The 19,447-nt window shown below is 40.2% G+C and overlaps 1 protein-coding gene across 1 annotated transcript in view; it reads right to left on the reverse strand.

Annotated features, from left to right (window-relative positions):
• IMPG1 (interphotoreceptor matrix proteoglycan 1) overlaps positions 1 to 19,447 on the reverse strand; it is a 116,383-nt gene that overhangs the window by 84,097 nt on the left and 12,839 nt on the right. Inside the window, 1 exon segment of the mRNA XM_090280510.1 lies at positions 5,734 to 5,967. Coding sequence (XP_090136636.1) covers positions 5,734 to 5,967 — 234 coding nt within the window.

Consider the following 19,447-nt stretch of genomic DNA (forward strand, 5'->3'; position numbering starts at 1 on the left):
ACTAAACTCTGGTATTGAGAGTTAGGCTTTGGCGGCGGGCAATCGGGCCCTTAATAACTGAACAGCCTGTGGGTTCTGTTTCAATTGGAGCAGCCCGTGGGTTCTGTTACAATATGTTGATTTTTTTTAACCTGTAGAGGAACAGGGAACAATTGGAGGCTTTGGAGCAGAGCCGATGTCATTTGATTTTATAAAGAAACTGTTTGACTATTGTGCTAAGACAGGGGTTGTGGGAGGAACAAGGTGAGAGGAGACCAGTTTAAAACCCTTACTCCTGTGCTTCCTTCTCCCTTGCTCCCCACATACTCTATGTCTGGATTTCTTTTATCTTTCTGTCTTAGGAGACAAAGAGAATTGCAGACCAACAGAAGCTCAGGTCATTTATCAGCAGCAACCTGACCAGAACCCACAAAGACAGCAGAGGGTGCAGTTCCCATCACTTCAAATGTGCATTTAGTTTTCCACATCTGGGGAAGTAACAGAGGTCAGCACACCTGGAGACCAACATAATAACCTCTCCATGGAGAGCCCATGTTTGTGATCATGATCTCTCTCCTGCCAGGCAAGGATCAGAGAGTTTTAATGCCTTTCATGTTACCAATCATTATGAAATCTTTTGATCTTCTTCAGTCAAGTCTACATACCCTGAAAGAAGGAAACAACATCTGTTCAAACTCTTAAGAGTTGTGGATTCAGTCCAAGCAAACTAGCTTCCCTTGTTACCCTTCTCACCTACATAGTTTACACCCTCTTCGTGGGTGTCATTTTGCCCTTCTAGCTTTCCTTAATGGACCTTTTAGTTTAGTTGAAAAACCTATTTAAGTGACAGATATACAGCAATACGTAAAATAAGCTAGCCCTGCCTTTGCGGGCTTAGGGTTGGTGAGTCTCTAACAATATCCATGAGTGAAACAGCTGGGAGGATGTAATGTGATAATTCTGTGTAACAATTCAACGTACTCTCACCTGCATTGATTTTGGTCTCAGATGCTCTTTCTTTTGTTTCAGTCCAATTTAAGGCTTGTTTTTGGTGCCTGTACTTTCCTAGCTCTGCTCCTTGGCCTTCTGCTCAGGGACACAGAATGCACCCATCCCCATTAAAACCCATTTTTCACCAGAGCTCTGAGAGAGCTTTCTCCCCGGGGCACAAATGCCTGAAGCTGCTTGAAAAATTATCTCCCTGGATGATTGTAGTTTATAGGGATCAAAATGTTAGGCTGAAACAGGCACTAGTGGCTTTTATTTAGACTCTTTTTGAGGGGTAGGTTTTTTTGGTGACTCCTCTGATGTCATTTTCCTAGCCTCCTGGAAGTGTAACATGAACCAGGAGGCACAGAATCCTTCTATGATTAGGAGAACAAGAGCAACAGACCTATTAAGAAAGTCCCTTGACCTTACCAAGAGAGCATCAAAGGACCCTTGAAACTTAAGGCCTCAAAGGCTCTTGGGGCTGGGAGGAGTCTAAAAACTTCTGAAAGTTGGATTTTTCTACTCCCTTGATTTACCTGTTCTGCACCATCCTTCTCTGAATCTACTGAGAGGGATTGCCACAGGGATTTTGGGGAAATCAAGAGCCTTGCCTCCTAGTCTTCCCACAGTTGCTAGCCACTGCCTGAAATCTGACCACAGAGCTTTCGCTTGTCTACTGAATGCTGGGCCCTCTGCTTTTTGCAGACGTAGAAAGGACCCCAGGGTGCACATGTCCCAGGGCCAGATAAGCTCCAGGACAGTGCTTCATATTGTGCTGGCCAAAAAGTTCTTTTAGTTTTTTTCCATAAAATAAAAGACATATTTTTCATTTTCACCAATTACTTTATTGATTTGGATATTTTGAGTATGTTGGCTTTTTGCTTCATGTTATAACATTGATTGTTCTCAATTAATGTCTCAATTTGATCATTGTCAACTTCAACTTGTCTACTCATCCATGGAGCACTGTCCAGTGAGAACTCTCCAGAACAAAACTTCACAAACCACTTTGACACATTCAATTGGTCACAGCACTTTCTCTATACACTGCACAAATCTTCTTTGCGTTTCATTTGTGTTTTCACCTTTCTTGAAATTATAAAGCATAATCTGCTGAAAATGTTGCCTATTTTCTTCCATTTTCAATATTAAAATGGCTACACAAAAATTCACCAATTTTGATAATTAAAAAAAAAAGCATGCTGAGATGACAGCTGTCAGAATACAATCTAACAAAGTTGTTTTGAATGAAGTTAAAGACAATTAAGTGCTACTAGAGCCATCTTACAAAAAACAAACAAACAAACAAAAAACACCAAACGAACTATTTGGTCAACCCAATAGTTGGAAGGATTAAGTTAGACCAATGGCATGTGCCAATGCCCACCACAGGGATGGGCACATTAGATGGAGAGATAACCCACTGAAGTGGGAGTCAGGATGCTGGATTTTAACTGCTCTGCCATCAGTCATCGTCCTGACAGAATATGTCACTCACTTCTTATTTGTGCAATGGATGCATTAGGTAGAGATTGTTCAGACCAGTGCTTCTAGAACGTGAAAGTACAAATGGATTTCCTAGGGATGTTATTAAAATGCAGATTCTGAACGTAGGTTGGGTGTGGGATCTGAGAATCTGCACTTCTAACAAGTTACTTGGTTGATGATGGTGGTGGTGGTCTGTGGACAACATGTGGAGTAGCAAATATTAGGACTCCCTCTGTCTTTGACTTTTCCTAAGCCACACATTAATGCGAAAGAAAGATCTAGCTTTTGATGTTGGGGTTGGGAGAAAGAGAGAGAGAAAAGGAGAGAGGTAGAGAAAGGGAGGAGGGGAGAGAAAGGGAGAGACATGGGGGGCCAATGGGTTGAAGGGAGGTGGTCACAAAAGAGACTGTTTATCTGGGTAGGAGCACAAGGTTCCCCCTGGGATGCTGGCAGAAGCAAACTTGCCTGTTCTGTGTCTATGCTCTGGGATGAGCATGTTTATGATCCTACCATGAAGCTCAGAACTGTTTTCATTTGTGTTGCTTCAAGCATGGGGAAAACAAATAGTTCAACTTGTTTTGAGGAATGCAGATTTCTCCCCTAAGTTTGAAGGATGTCAACGGATAACTGTGTAAAATCAGCTACAGTTACTCTGTCAAAGACACATTGCTTTGTATCTGGGTCTTATTTCCAGTTTCTTTATGAACTGAATTTGTTAGACTTAAGAAACCCATGTTGATGAATAGTAAAATTTCATATCACCCAGGGGCAGCCATAAAGATAATGGACTGTCATTGCTGTGGGGAGAAAAACTGTGGTTTGGTTCATCTACGGAGGCAACAATGAAAGAGGCAAACTTAATAAAAAATAAAGAGCTAATAATAAAATTCAGAGCTAAAAATTTGGTTGCAGCAATAAATAGTCTTTTCTACAAATCCTTGTGATGAATTCTATTTGTGAATGCCATAAAAGATTAGGAGTTACATGAGAATAGTTAGCAATAGTTGTGTTCATATTCAATGTGATGCATATACTAAATGTTTATACTTCCATCTGTGAACAAGTGAAGTGGAATTTACCCACGTCATTATCGGATCAACGTGTAGGCATATTCAAAATAAATAATTTACACATCCCACTCTCTTTTCTTTGCATTCCCAATGGCTTCTGTCAGAAAGCCAATATCTCTTTACTTTTATATAAAATCTACATAAAATGAGACATATGAGGAATATAAGCCTTGATATTTTTAATACTCTTAGTTAATTATGCCTCCAAAACCCAGCAAGAACTCCTTAGATTAGTTCAACCCTCGCACATATTACAGATGTAAATACCCAAGAACTTTTTTGGATGTTAGAATCACGAAATACTTTTCAGTCATCATAATGTGCAACACATCACAGACTAGAATTGAACCAGTTTGCTCTAGACAGTGGGCTTGAAGTACATCAGCATGCCTATGATTTTGGAAAGAAAGCAAACATCTAGCAGGATCAAGGTACAAATCAGTAAACCTCCTCAACTTTCACATGTAAGCTGAACCGAGTTTAGGCTTTGGCTAGACAAGATACTTTGCATTATTTGGAACTACCTGGGGAATTAAACAGCAGCTACTAAAGATTATTTTTTTCCTTTAAAGAAGAAGCCATGAAAACTCTTTCATCTATGGTAAGTGAATGACAAGGACAGCCATGGATGGCCGAGGTATAAATAACTCTGTAATGACTCCCAGGAATGCTGTAAGAATTCTGTGATGCTCTTCTGGGGTAAAAACTGCATTCTAACTCTGCTGGAAATCACAGTAATTGTGTTGTAAATCCCATTAACAACCTGCACTATATCTTAGTAACCCCCATTAATTTGTGATTCCTCTGCACTTGGATGTGTCTCCAGGTTTCCAAGTTTCAGATGTTTTTGCCGAATCAGCAATAAACCACTTCAACTAATCAAGGAGGGAGAGAGTACCTGGATTGTAATGTTGCTTTTGAAAAATAAAATCTTAAGTCATAATCAACTTGTTTAGATCCCCAATGTTGCAGTCATCCTGTGCTTCATAATAGCAACATTAAAATTCAATATTGGACTTTGACAAAAATAAAAGAGATAAAACTCAGAGGCCAAGACTTTCCTGGTGACTTGTTGTTACAGAACCCCTGGGCTGCTCCAATTGAAACAGAACCCACGGGCTGTTTAGTTAGGGGCCCGATTGCCCCCCGCCAGAATTATAACTCTGAATACCAGAGTTTAGTGAAAAGAAAAAAAATTGTTTATTTAATAGTTATATAGATTTAGATTATTTGCGATTTCTGCCGTTAAGTCTTATGTTCCTTAAAGCACCCCCACACACATATTTCTGCCTCCCCCTGCCAAACCAGGCTAGTTTTAGAAAAGTTAGAGAAACCATTTTCCTACTTCCTAGACACAGTTCAGCTTTACCGGTAGCTGCCAATCATTCGATTCTGATTGGGGAGGCCTTTCTCTGTTGTGGTACCCTCCAGCTTTTAATCCAGAATCATGTGGACTCCCAGCCTTTCCTTTCCAAAACCACAAAGGTATTCCCCCTTCTCTAAGCCACAAGCTGTTCCTAAAACCGCATGGTGTTCCTTCCTTTTCAAAGCCGCATAGTGTCCCCTTCTCAAAACCACATGGTGTCCCCTTCTCAAAACCCCATGGTGTACCTCTGCCCTCCTTGCAAACTGCATGGAGAACCCTTCTTTTCAAAGCAGCATGGTGTGTGTGGTTAAAATGTCTGCCACTTATTTTTAAATTCCTGACTGCGTCCTGTGATGCAGTCAGCATGGTACCCAATTCTGACCATTCACAGAACCTCACACAGGCTCTGTGTGCTCTCTGTACCATTCCCTGGTCCAAGACCCCTCCCATCTTCTTGGGCCTTGGAATTATCAAATCCATTTACATAACAAAGACACTAGCCACTAGCCCCAGGCATGCAAAGGCATCCTGAAAGCTGCTTCCTTTTCCCCATCCCCCAGCCTGCAGGCTCTGGGGGTTTTTGGACACCCCCATTCTGTAACATTGTCAAATGCTCTAAAGGTCCTGTATTGCACAAGGCATTATTATAAAACACAATAGCAATGCTTGCCATTCTTCTGAATGTTTATTTTTCATTAATCTCAGGTTAGTTGGCTGATTTTTATAACTCTTGTGACTAAATGAGAGACTGTAAGTTTTGGGTGAATATGACCTATAGATGAATAAAAATTAAGGGATGAAAAGGATGAAAGGCTAGACAGGTTCCATCTCTTTCCTTACCTCTCAGCCTATAATAAGCTTGAACACTGGCTAAAATCTGTTTCACAGATTCCTGTGGACAGACTTTAATCCCAGCTGGGAAAAACGCTGATCTTTTTGTTCGATGCCTTGTCAAATCGAATATTCGTCTCATGGTTGACACTTTGTACATTTTTGCAGTACTTTCAGCTGTCTTGATTCTTGGAGCATTGTCTATGTCGTTAGTTTCAAAATGATACATTTTAATGGAGAGATCTGTAAAAGAAAGATCGATTTCCCAGTGAATATATCCATTTAGGTGATATATGCAAAACATGATAAACGAATGGAATAAGCTAAAAATTATAATCCTCTAGTTTATAAAAGTTCTACTTCGGTGCAACTGCCAAATGTATATTCCAATGACAAGGCACTTTCAGAAATAAGTGAATAGTATGAGCTGATCAAGTATTAAAAAAACCCCAACATCTCAAATCATCCTACCTTTAGGAACTGCCAAATATTGAAACCATTTCCCACACATCTCTCTAAAAATCACTCCCCACTTAGCACTCAAACCTCCCGAGAGATAGATCTTTTGATGGACATTGTAATTCAAGTGGGGAATGATATAGCATTGTGGTACCCAGAGGTACTCTTGATGATGAAGTGGAGTGCTTCTAGAAACCTAGGGGGGAAATGCAACAAAACAACCTTCTTGCCTATTAGTGGCAGTCCTAAGATTTCCATATTGGTAGAGCTCGGTGGGTGTCAATTTGGTTGAAAGAGAGTTAGGGCCATAACATATCTGAGACTTGCACTTACAGAGCAAGTTTCTTATTTTATGCAGGGTGGTGAGAGGAAAGATGAAGTGCCAGGCAAAAAGTGGAAGCTGGCAGAGGACTTAATTCCCTAAGCCATTTCTTCCTGAAGCTTCTGCTGTGTCTGTTAGGGTTAGATCTAGACTTCATTTTTAATTCGCTAGACTAATAACTTACATCCAGTGAGCATTTTCTTGTTTTGAACTTTTTCATATGTATTATCTCATAACATTCTCACAAAAGCTCTACTATATAGGTAAAATAGATGCTATTTTTCTCAGTTTAACACACAGTAGAGTACTGAGGGTTAGAGGTGTTAGGGCCTGTTAACAGAATGGTCAAATCTCGAGTCCTCCTCTTCCATGCAATCTCTGTCCTTTCATCCATTACACTGTTTAATGGAGGAATTCTTGATGAACAGTTGGGACCACTCACTGTGGCTCCTTGGGACCATAGGCATGTGACTTACAGAGATTTATATTCCCATTTTACTAAAGAAGGCCCTCGAACTCATATCTTTTGAAATGTGGTACAGACAAGGGAATCAGGAAGAAATTCAAGCAGGGTAGCTGGAGAGCAACTCAGATCTTGCTGTGAAGCATAAAAGTTCCTCCTCCATTATGGGGGATGGACAGAGTCCTAGTGGGAACATGTATTCTCTGTCACTGTGAGGAGTCTCAGGGTACCATGCCAGTCTTGGGCAGTGACACAATTTTAGGAATCTCCAGAAAGAAAGAGAGCTGAGAGTTTAATTTGCTCACTCAGCTATATACCACACCAACAAATCAATCTCTGAGTGGAACATGGGCATCAGAAACTTCTGAAAGTGTCCCGGTGATTCCAGTATGCAGACAGATTTGAGAACCACTGTTTTATAAATCTGTAAGGGGACTTCCAGCAGAAGAGTAGAGATAATCCACCTCAAATTGACTTCAACAATAAGGAAGTTATTATTTCATACAAAGGAATGTAGACAGTAGGGAATGCCTATTGAAAATAAAGTTCTGGCTCTGCCTTTCTACCCTTCTCACATTCACTTTGTTCAGTTCCATAGTCTGGCTTCCACCAAATTAAACATGCGTGTCCTTGTTCATGTTGAAAATTTAGCCTTCTCCTAAAGTATGGCTGATTTAGGCCATGTGTCTGGGCCGGTACCAGCTGTGAAAAAATATGGCAGTGCAGTTGGCTCGAGCTGAGTGGTCATAGGGCAGGTGACTAGGAGTTACCCTGGTGGCTCATTCTAACTGTGGAGTGGGGTCAGTTTTCCCAGAGTCAGCTTGGCTGCATGGCCAAGAGGAAGGTGCCCATTCAACATTGGGGCAAAGTGCAGAAAGTGAGTATTTAGCCATGAGTGCCCACTGCAGTTGGGAAATAGAAATTTCAGTTTAGGAATGTTAATTTTTAATAGCCATTTCAAACTACAGTTGTAGTAAAGTTTTTGTAACTATATTTCAATTACCATTAAGAATGGAAGAAAAAGCCCTGACTGGTGTGGCTCAGTGGATGGAGCGCTGGCCTGAGAACCAAAGGGTCACTGGTTCAATTCCCAGTCAGGGCACATGCCTGGTTTGTGGGCCATTTCCCCCGTTGGGGGCACATGAGAGGCGACCGCACATTTGGTGTTTCTTTCCCTCTCTTTCTCCTCACTTCTTCTCTCTTTAAAAATAAATAAATAAAATATTAAAAAAAAAAAAAAAAGAATGGAAGAAAAGAAGTGCATCACTGTATAATTCTAGGCCTGCCTGTTTCGGCCAGCACAGATCATGAAAAACCATGCTCCCATACACCCTGTACTTCTCCATTTTTCTCTCAGCACCTGTCTGCAATGTGGGGGAGCACTGCTATCAGACTGGTCCTCCTCTCACACCCACAATCTTCAGTCCTTTGGGGTTGGCTCTGTTCTTTCCTTCTTTCTTTTTTTTTAAAGTATATTTTATTGATTATGCTATTACAGTAGTTCCAATTTTTCCCCCCTTTGCTCCCCTCCGCCCAGTACCCCCTATCGTTCCAGTAATCCCACCCCTCTTTGTTTATGTTCATGGGTCATGCATATAAGTTCTTTGGCTTCACCCTTTCCTATATGATTCTTAACATCCCCTGTCTATTCTGTACCAACCAATTATGCTTTTTAGTCCCTGCGCCATTTCCCCATTTCTCCCCCTCGCCCCTCCCAGCTGATAACCCTCCAAATGATCCCCATACCTATGATTCTGTTCCTATTCTGGTTTGCTTAGTTGGATTTTGTTTGTGTTTTTTAGATTCAATTGTTGATAGTTGTGAGTTTGTTGTCATTTTAATGTTCATAGTTTTGATCTTCTTTTTATTAAGTAAGTCCCTTTGACATTTCATATAATAATGGCTTGGTGATGATGAGCTCCTTTAGCTTTACCTTGTCTGGGAACCACTTCATCTGTCCTTCCATTCCAAATAATAGCCTTGCTGGATAGAGTAATCCTGGTTGCAGGTTGCCTTTCATCACATTGAATACTGCTTGCCAGTCCCTTTCTGCCTACAAAGTGTCCTCTGAGAAATCAGCTGATAGTCCTATAGGCACCCCCCCTGTAGGCAACTCTCCACCTCTCTCTTGCTGCCCCCAGGACTCTCTCTTTATCTTTCACCTTTGGCATCTCAGTCCCCTCTGGGTCCAGCTCTCCCTGTACCCTCCGTGCTTCCTGGACCTGTATGTCCATCTGCTTCACAAAATTTGGGAAGTTTTCCTCATTTAAAAAATTTTTTTGCTTCCTCATTCTGCACTGGTTGACTGCTTTTTTCTTCCTTATGTTCCAAATCACTGATTTGAACCCCAGTTTCCTTCCCTTTACCATTGATTTTGTGTGGATTTTCCTTCATTTCACTTAGCATAGCCTTCACTTCTTCTCTTATGTGTTTGCCATACTCAAGCATATCTGTCAAGTCTGTGAGCATCTTTATTACCAGTCTTTTGAATTCTGCATCTGTTAGATTGTCTGTCTCCTCATCTGTTACGTTGGCTATCTCCTCATCGCGTAGTTCTCTCACTGGAACCATGATTCATTCCCTCTTTTGGGCCATACTTCTCTGTCTCCTCATTCTGACAGGCTCCTGTGTTTGTATATCTCTGTGTCCTAGGTAGAACTGTCACTCCTGTTACATTATAAGAGGTGGAGCCTTAGGTATTCATCAGTATAGGGCGACCTGTTTCACCACGTTGTGGCCCTGTATGTGGGGGAGGGGTCTGAGAGGGAACAATGCCGCCTTCTAAGCACTTGCCACTTTTTCAGGCACCTCTCCCATTCCTGCACCAGACTGGTGCCCCTCTAGCTGTTGCCATGGCCGTCATTCCCAGAGTGGGTGGGTCTGTGGACATTCTAGGACTGTGGGGGCCCTTTAAACAAGTGGACTCTGCTGAGAGACTAGCAGTTTCTGCCTCTGCCCCAATCCCCACTGGTCTGCACAGTCAGAAGCAATGAGGCTTGATTTTCCCCGGTGTTAGGAATGTGAGCTGTTAGGTCCAGTCAGGAGCTGGGAATGTGCCCTCGGTGTCCCTCCTGACTTTTTAAAATGTGTGACTATGCTTTCCTCTAGCCTGCTGCTGTTGCTGTTGCCACCACCACAGGGAGTCCTCTCCACCCTGGCTCCACCCCTTCTACCTGTCTGGATGAGTATTTCTTCTTTATATCTTTGTTTGCTAGACTTCCATGCAGTTTGATTTTCTGGAACTTCTAGTTGTTTCTAGTTTGAGGTAGTTGTATTATTTCTTAGTTGTGGTGGGAGATGCAGCGTGTCTGTCTATGCCTCCATCTTGACTGGAAGTCTGTTCTTTCTTTTTTATATCAGGCTCTGCTAGACATGTCTGAATAACTTGGGTTGGGAACAATACTTATTCCACTCTGACTCTGGGAACAATGCCCCTGTCCTGGTATTTTCTCAAGTTGGATTCCTCTGGATCTTAATAGTTGCTCATATCAAGGCTTGCCCATATAGATCCTGCTTGATCTGGGTCTTTGGATTCTTATCCCATTATAGTAAGACTATAGCATTTCCCCAAGCTCTGACTTGTTCCCTTTCCCCTAAGAGATCAATTTCCCCTTATTATCCACATGTGAACATGTCCACACAGCTGGTGGTCAACAACAAAAATGAATCAAGGTGACATGAGTCTAGGTTTGCTTGGGATTACCTGTTTTATTGCGATTATACTTTTATTCTCAAATGTGTCCTTGTTTGAAAAATAAATTATGTAAGCACCCAGTTTTTAATGTTTCCCTGTTAGAAGAAATCCAAGGCAAATACTCTACAAATGGCTTCCTTCTTTCTCCAGGAAGCACTTTGTCCCATTTTAAAATATTTTTATTTATATAATTCTTTCCTTTTAGTTGAAACTCACCTTCCAGTGTCTTGCACATATTAATCCTATTCCTTCCTTCTGGTAAAGCAAAGACCTAGTTACAGATACCTCTATAAATAGTTATTTATGTATTCCCTTTATTAGGCAGTTCTCTATTTTAGGCTAAACATCATCTACCTTTCTCCGATTTCTTCTATCATCTGAGTATCAGGTAGGTACCTTAGCCTACTGTGTTTCTCTAGGTTACATAAAGCCAACCACAGGGGACTCCTTCTAATAATATTATCACCTGATCAAGGATCAGAATATTTTGCCTGTGACCCCACCCCAAGTCATTTCTAGAAAAGATGTGGGGGCAGGGGGGTAGCAAGATCTCTGAGAACAAGAACATAACAGTTACCTGGGTCCAAGGATATTTATATAACAGGCTGCAATGACAAAGTCTGTGTCTTTCTCAAAAATTTCAGATAAAATAAAAAAAAATTTTTTTAAAGAAGAATGTTATGGAATGTTAAAGAGTTTAATGAGGTAAAAAGAGCTGTGATTTATTGGAGTTAATGAAAGCAGTTCTGAGTAAAACAATTAGATCATATTAGATGCTGTTCTCCACACTGCATAAATTGTAATGTTTGTATTGAACTGAACTCTGATTCTTTGGATGTATTTTCATGGGTTGATATGTTTTGTTTATATAAGTATTTGGAAAAAATAGGTAAAAGTTTAATGAGTATGAATTGGTAGTTGAAAGACCTGCTATTAAAAGGGAGCATATTTAATAGATGATTGGGAAAATTTTTCAGGCAGAAATATTTCTCTAAGATGATTATAAAACATGAATATAACCTGTGTGATGATGAGGTGGGTGCCATCAGCAGCTGTTCTGGATGAATTTCAAAGTTACAAAAGGAAGAGAAGGGCAAAGTGATTTCAAAAAGGTAAAAAAAAAACCTACCTTTTTCAGAGTTCAAGCATATTAGAAAATTTTAGTTAAATAGATTATAAATTTGAACAAAAATAAATACAACTGTATTCTGTTATAGTGTGGATTAATCGTCAGGAAAATAATCCTTAAGCCAATAGCTTTGGGAAATGGTATATTGCTGAACAGGGAAAAGACAAAAATGGAAATTAATACATTTGACTAGTCAGAACTTCTAAATATAGATGAACAGCTCGTCGTCGTCGGCAGCCGTCCGTCTCGAGAGACGATGGCGTAGCTTCTTGAGAGTCTATCTGCACCGCCGAGAATGGCTGTGCAGTCCGATTCGGGAGTGACAATCCCTGCCGCACTTGGTACAGGTGAAGGCAGATGGCTATTGTTGCTGCTGTTGACGCTGCTTCCGCCTCGATCTTTTCTGGACCGCCTCCTCGTTGCGCGCAGCCTCTGCGCGTGACGTACCTTGCCTGACCGCGAGCCTCCAGGCTAGGCGGTCGTCTGCTTGAACTTCCCATGTGTTGAGATTGATGGAGCATTGTGTCATGTCCTTTTTGCAGATGTCTTTGAACCGCAGTTTTGGGCGCCCTGTCATCCTCTTGCCTTCTGCTAGCTCGCCGTAGAGGAGGTCTTTGGGGATACGGCCTGCATCCATTCTTTTGACATGGCCAAGCCACCTGAGGCGTCTCTCGCTAAGAACTGCATGCAAACTGCTCATATTGGCTCGCTTCAGCACCTCGGTGTTGGGGACCTTATCCTGCCAGGCGACATGCAGGATGCGTCGCAGGCACCTCATGTGGAAAGATGAACAGCTAATATGGTGCTTACTTTCTAAATTTAACTTAAATAAGTTCATTATTTGTGAAAAAAGTAGTAGGAACACAAATCATAAGTCACACACTATTGAAAATGTTTTAATAGTGCCAGTGTTACCTAGGGCACTGGCTTTGTGACTTATTAGCTGTATAACTTGGATGTACTTGACCTCTCTGTGCTCAGTTTCCTCACCTGTGAAATGGAGGATAATGATGCTGCTCTAACAGCTTCCTTTGATATTAAATGAGTTAGTGCATGCGCAGCACTTCAAACACCCTTAGGAGCAGAGTACCTGCTCATTAGGAACTCGTTTATCTGATCTGCGCATTCACTTCCTGGCATCACTCCTCCTTTCTAATAGTCTTTTTCCTGATACAGCTTCTCTGTCCACAGACCACACTGCGCATGCCCCAGGTCTTCTGTGCTTTGCTGCAGTGCTCGAGTCTCTGGCTTATTTGTTACTTCATACTTGAGGGCCCTACTCATCCTTCCTTATCTGTAGGGCTCCTGCTTTTTTGTTTCAAGGACCAGCTTCTAAGCCTTCTCTCCTCTTCTGAGCTTTCTCAGATCCAACCTTCAGAATTCATTCATTTTCCCTCCTGCTTCTCTAGCGTGGCTCATATCTCTATTGCATTTACTGATTCACCATAGTCATTATGTGCTTACTGTGTTTCAGGCCTGGTATGGTAGGTATATCGTGGTAAATTAGATGAACAAATGTCATGAAACTTGTGTTGTAGTACTTGCATGGGAGTTTCCCCTTTAGGCTGTAAATATTTTTGTATTAGCAGACTCTACTTTTATATTGCACGTACCTCAGTATTGTAATCCTGACCTCTTCCAAGCCACCTTGTGCTTGCCTTGCACAATGTTTTGTATGTGACAAATATGCAATACACATTCATTAAGTGAATTAATGAAAAAGCCCTGTGGAAATAATTTTTTAAAAATAATATATGGGTGAGATTCATTAAAAAAATCATTAGACCATGAAAAATAGCTTCATGTGTCCTGTTCACCTACATTATTGCAACCTGCCTTTTAAATTTCTACTCCCTTCTACAGTGTCTAATATCAGAGGCTTTGGATACAGCCACCTTATTAAAGATAATATCCTAAATGAAAGGACAAAAAATTCCTTTCTGAATAAAAATTAAAAGAATAGAAAGGAGATGGTTTAGGCATAAAGTATATTTTAGTAAGTTACCATGCCCAGATGCTTTCAATTTGTCCAAGAGTAAATAAGTAAAAATGGAACCAATTAAAAACATGGGCATCAATGGGAAAGAATATTAGTATTGCCTGGTTTTTTAGGATGATAAGCCCTCAACTCCCTAGCCCCTCAATTATTGTACTTGATAGGCAAAACCATAAGCATGGTTAAATTCAACCCTTTGCCTACTCCACACCTGCACCCTTGTAGCTGAATACAGCTGGAGAGAAAAACCAACCAACAAGACTCACTTTAAATTTATGATCCTTAAATGATATTACACTACATTTCACTGGTCCATTGAGTTTCACACGCCCTTGGAGAACTGCATACAACTTTTCTCATATTTTCTACATTTCTTGCCAATTCTCACTCTTAGCCAATGATCTTACTTCACATTTTATTGAGGACAAGAAGAGCCAGAAGAGAACTTTACAAATTTCCTGTATTGCATCTGCTTATTGGCTGCATCCGTGTTCAAATTTTCTGCTTTCTCTCCTGTGACCATTTGGTGAGCAGTCTGTGCTCCTATGTGAGGCCAATTCCCTTACTTATGCACTGGATCCAGCCTTCTGCACCTCTCGAGGACATTCTTCCAGAAACTCGCCTTTCATTCGTCTGTGTCATTATTTTTACGTTTTCTACTGGATTATTCCTATCAGCTTACAAACATGCTGTTATTTTCCCCTTCGTTTTAAAGAGTCTCTCCTGATACCACTTCCCTTTCAGCTACTGACCCCTTTTTCTATTTACCCAGCAAAATTTTTTGAAAGATCTGTCTTTATCTCCTTTTCTAAAACTAAGCTCTTTATGTGTGAGGATCCCTCTCTTATCAGAGGCAAAGCTACCAACATTTTCTCCCTTCATTCTCTTCTTTTTTTCCCTTCATTCTTTTTTATTTTGATGTCTGCAATGTGCTCACAGAGCCTGGTGTAGTCAGCATGCTAGCGCGAAGCTTCACCAGAAGGTGTCGCTATGTTACACATAATATACTGACAATTTACTGTTGGAAAATTTGACTCCAATAATCACTTTTTTGAGTTTGGAACTGTACATGTTGAGTATTGATGGGGATGGTAGGGAGGGTGGTGATTTTGCAGCAAAAAATGCCCTTTGAGGAAAGGCTAAGATTTAGCATGGTGGGATGGACTCCCCTTGGGCTGGGAGGTTCTCATGAAAGGCCAGGCACATGGAAAATATTTAGGTGGGCAGGAAGAAGGAGTCTACGTCCGCTGACAGGGAAGCTTGCAGCAGGCTAAGGAAAGTGGTCAGTACTAAAGGTTTAAATTTGGGATTTAAATTAAATTTCTTTAGCCACTCTAACCTGGAGCTGACTCAGATCCTGCAACCCGGTATAGTTATAACAAGTTTGGAAATTTCCAGTTACATAAAAAGGGAAATTAATGAAATGACTGGATTTAACTACTGAATTAAAATATTATTTTAAGAAAAAGTTAAGTCTGGTCAAGGGTAGAGTGGCAACTCTGAAATAATGGGCCTTTGACCCTTTATTGTTTTAAAGTTAGGTTGCCTAAACAGTGCTTAAGCATGTCTACTAGCTGATATGAAGGTTTACCCTTCAGTCAAAAGTTTCTTTTCCACTTTAGGTTCTAGGCTGGTGGCCATGTGGCCTTGATGTTGTCTGATATCCTGGAAGCCATGTCAGGCCATACCATCTCTCTGTCATATCACTAAAGAAAGTTAGCCTCCAGTAATAGACTGCTTACAAAGTTTCCATTTCAGGGCTCAGCCTTGTCCAAGAATTTGTTTTTTTCTTAATTAAATATTAAAGTGGATCCTTGCTAAACTGTTTGGAGCATTCCTCACCAAACACTTTCTTCTAGAGGAATATTTTCTAGCCATCTAACTCTGCAGGCTTACAATATAGGATTATTGTATACATAAAGCGACAATAACAGATAATAGGAAAAGGAGAATGGGGCTTTCACAGAAGCATCATTATGAAAGCGACAGCCACTGGTATAAGCACTTAGCAAATTTATTATTTTTTCCCAAGGGAGAAAGCTGTAATGTCTTAATGAACAAATTAACAATGGAGACAAAAGTTACTGGAATTCCTACAGAACAAAAATCTCCATTCGAAAAACAGAACTCTATAGAGTGAAAGTAAATAACATTTCAGGACCAAATCAATAAAGGAAAGTTTTAAAAAGTAATTATTTAACCTTGAATAAACTTACCAGCCTTACCTAGAATGAGTGAGGGGTTGCAGCCTTTATGAAAACGCTCAGCTTGTTTGTGGTCTATTATATCTGTTCCACCCCTGCACTAGTAGAAATGCTCAATAACACACCTGCAATTTTTTTTCTCCACAGAGGAAGGGTGACTAAATGTACATCATGCTTAAACATATCTGAATATAACCTCAAAAATTTTGCAGATATATGAATACCATATTTAATGCTGTCTTAGAAAATTGCATGGAGTTTTTAAGCTCACTGTTTTCTGTATGAACACAAGAGCTTCCATACTTTGCTTTCCCACCTCTCTTCCTACCTGTAGTTCCCAATAAATATGCACACTGTCCACCCCAGTGAAAGTCTGCTAGAATAAATGATAGAAAAGAGGGTCATAGAAATTAAGGAAACTTCCAGTGATTTTCCTTCATGGAATATGAAGAGAATGATCTCTCACAACTGTTAGCATACAGACTGATGAATTGTCAATGATGTCTAGGGTGGATGCTGCACCATTGCCCTGTTTGAAGCTTTTGAAACTGGATGCCACTGCAGCTTTCCTTACCTCCCACACTGGCATTTGTTCAGCAACACCACAATCTTCTGAGGGTGAAAATCAGTGTTCCCTTCTCTCAAAGAATTAAAGCAGTTGTATAATCTTTCTTCTCATTGCAAACATTTAGCCATTAGTACCCTTGATCTATCAGGAAGGAAAGGGCTAAAACCTTGGAAAACCATGACAAGAAATAAAAGTGCTTAACTCTAATTTTCTATTCTCTCTCTCTACGTATATATTAAGTCCCTCTTCTATAAAAAAAAAAAAAAAAAAAGAAGGAAGAACCAAATTTATAGGTAAGATGCTGAGAAATTTTGCTGATGGCATATGCAGGTTGCTGAGTAGGTGGGAACAACACTAAGTTGAAGGAAGATGTAGAAAGAGGAAGGAGGTTGTCTCTTTTGTGACCAGAATGGATGGCCCTCTGAGAGAGTACAGTGGTGAGCTCTCTATGACCGGTGAGTGTCAGGGAATGGAGAGACAGGTCACCGGGGCCTTGTCCTTAGCTGTACCCCAGACAGAAATGTATGCTTTGAGGGGAGAGGAGGGCATATTTACGAGAAGTGGGGCTGGTGTTCTCAAGAATACATGGTCTCTCTTTGTCCTGTGAAGAAAGAGAAACACAACTAAGGGGCTCGTTGTGGGGTGGCTTGAAGGTCTCATACACGGTCATAATGCAGCATCTTGGCTGAAGTCCGCTCACTGCGAACAGTCCAGAGGTGCTGTTCCTATGGCAATTCCAGAGCCACAGGGATGCCCTTGACTCTCAAGTGCCCTCAAGGTATATAATTATGTCAGAGGTTGTGAGAAACCACAGAATCAACACTGTTGCTTCTTCATAGAGTGCTAAATGTAGTTGAGAATTTTAGCAGAAAAGTTTATAACGTTAAGGATTGTAAATGCTTTTCACATGAATACATAAGCAAAATCAGCAAAATCCTTTCTTCCCTAAATAAGCCAGTCTTGAAAGTTAGAAGAGTAGGATATTTCTATAAGCTGTGATTAAGTGTAAAGTATATTATTTTGGAAAAAAAATGGTGAGTCGTGTTGGTTTAGTACTGAGGTCAGGTTGAAGAAAACAGGATGTGGAACAGAATGAGAACAATTATGTTAAAGTTGCTGGCCTGCTTAGCGAAGACTTGTTTTCTGGAATTGACAAAGAGAAACCAGTGCTTTCTCCAGCAGCTGAACTTTCTTAGTACCCCTCAAATGATCCTGGTTGGGCAGCTACCTTCTCTGTCTACATGTAGGACCAACCTCATTGAGCCACTTTTAATCATTTCATCCTTATATTAACTTAAATTCTACTAACCTTTTTCATTGCTTCTGCTTCTCAATTTTTAACCTACCAAGTGTGTGTTTCTTTGGCACCATCTCCATCTATTTCAAAACGTGGAGTTTATATAAATACCCAGGATATGGATAAGAGATTCAGAATAGAATTTTACAAGTAAATCTGAGATACGTGGACAATGAGTTGTAATTGTACCTCACAAATGTATGGGATGTTACAGTTTCCAGAGCATTTTTATAGCCTGGCTTGACACAAAGGTGTAATGATATAGAAACCAAATGGTTATGCTGGAATAATACCAGGTCATTTACAAGCCGGAGGCAGATTCAGTTCGTGACCTGTTTGGAAGTGGGTGCTGAGACAAGTAGCAGGATTTCAGAGACCTGCCAAGAGCCTATACATTTTTTCTCCAAACTCAGGAAAAAGCTAACTTCAGAAGCTGGGGGTATACTAAGGGAATATCAGGGGACAGAAATGTGGATTTACTTATATGACACATTAATGATATGTGCCCCTTTCCTCCTGGTTCCTGCTGTGCTGGGTTGCTGGAACATGGGTATGTTTCTTTTTGTAATTCCTAGCGGCGCAATATATTTTGGGTATACTTATCTTCTTAGATTCTTAAGTACTCATATGAGAAACAGCTCTAATTTAGCCCAGCATCTTTACTTTCTGAATCTTTTTTGCTGCCCATGATTCTAATATTATAAACCATGAAATACACTACTCTGTAGTTTTAGTGCTCTCATGTAAACCTAATCTTGGAATATGTTGGGAGTTCTAAGTAAAGAGAATTACATGTATAGCATTGATGCAATATTGCCACAATGAATGATATTGTAACTACTTGAGAGCAGAATTGGAGAAGACTACACAAACACCTGCAAATGTCTGCCTGCTAAACTTTCTGATGCATAAGGACCTATCTTAGTTCATGCAGAGAGGAAAGTTAAACTTCATTTTGAGTACCTGTGGGGCTAAAGTTACATTAAGACAGCTCTGCCTTCCTAAACCACTTCCTGATCTTGGCAAATGATCTCTATATGCTTCAGATTTCTAACCTAAAAAGGGTATAACAATAATTCTGACACCATAGTTTTGCATTAATGTTTGCATGCTTTGTAGTTTTGTTTTGCTTTAAAAATTACATGAGAAAATAGATGTCAAGACATTTGTGGAAGACCTGCACATTGGTAGTTGTTATTATGATCTAGTACCTTTCTTTTTTTTCTGAGGTTTAGGGCTAGGAATGAGAAAGAAATAGGATTGCCTGGTTTAACAAATAAAATATAGAACCCCCAGTTAAATTTGAATTTCTGATAAACAATGAATAAGTTTTTTAGTATAAGTATGTCCATGAAATATTTGGGACACATTAAAACAAATGAACAAAGTGCTACTATTAAAAGACAAAGATTGTCAGTCTTCATTAAAAAAGAAGATCCCACAATATGTTGTTTTACTAGACACATTTAAATAGAAAGATACAGAGGTGAATTACAAGGATGAAAAAAGCAATATACAAATACTAATTCAAAGAAAATTGATACGGATATATTAAAATAAAGTCAGAGATTTGCTAGTACATGTTTAATAA

This window comes from Furipterus horrens, unplaced genomic scaffold, assembly GCF_987537825.1.
Source record: "Furipterus horrens unplaced genomic scaffold, mFurHor1.1.pri manual_scaffold_6, whole genome shotgun sequence".
Classification (NCBI taxonomy): Eukaryota; Metazoa; Chordata; class Mammalia; order Chiroptera; family Furipteridae; genus Furipterus; species Furipterus horrens.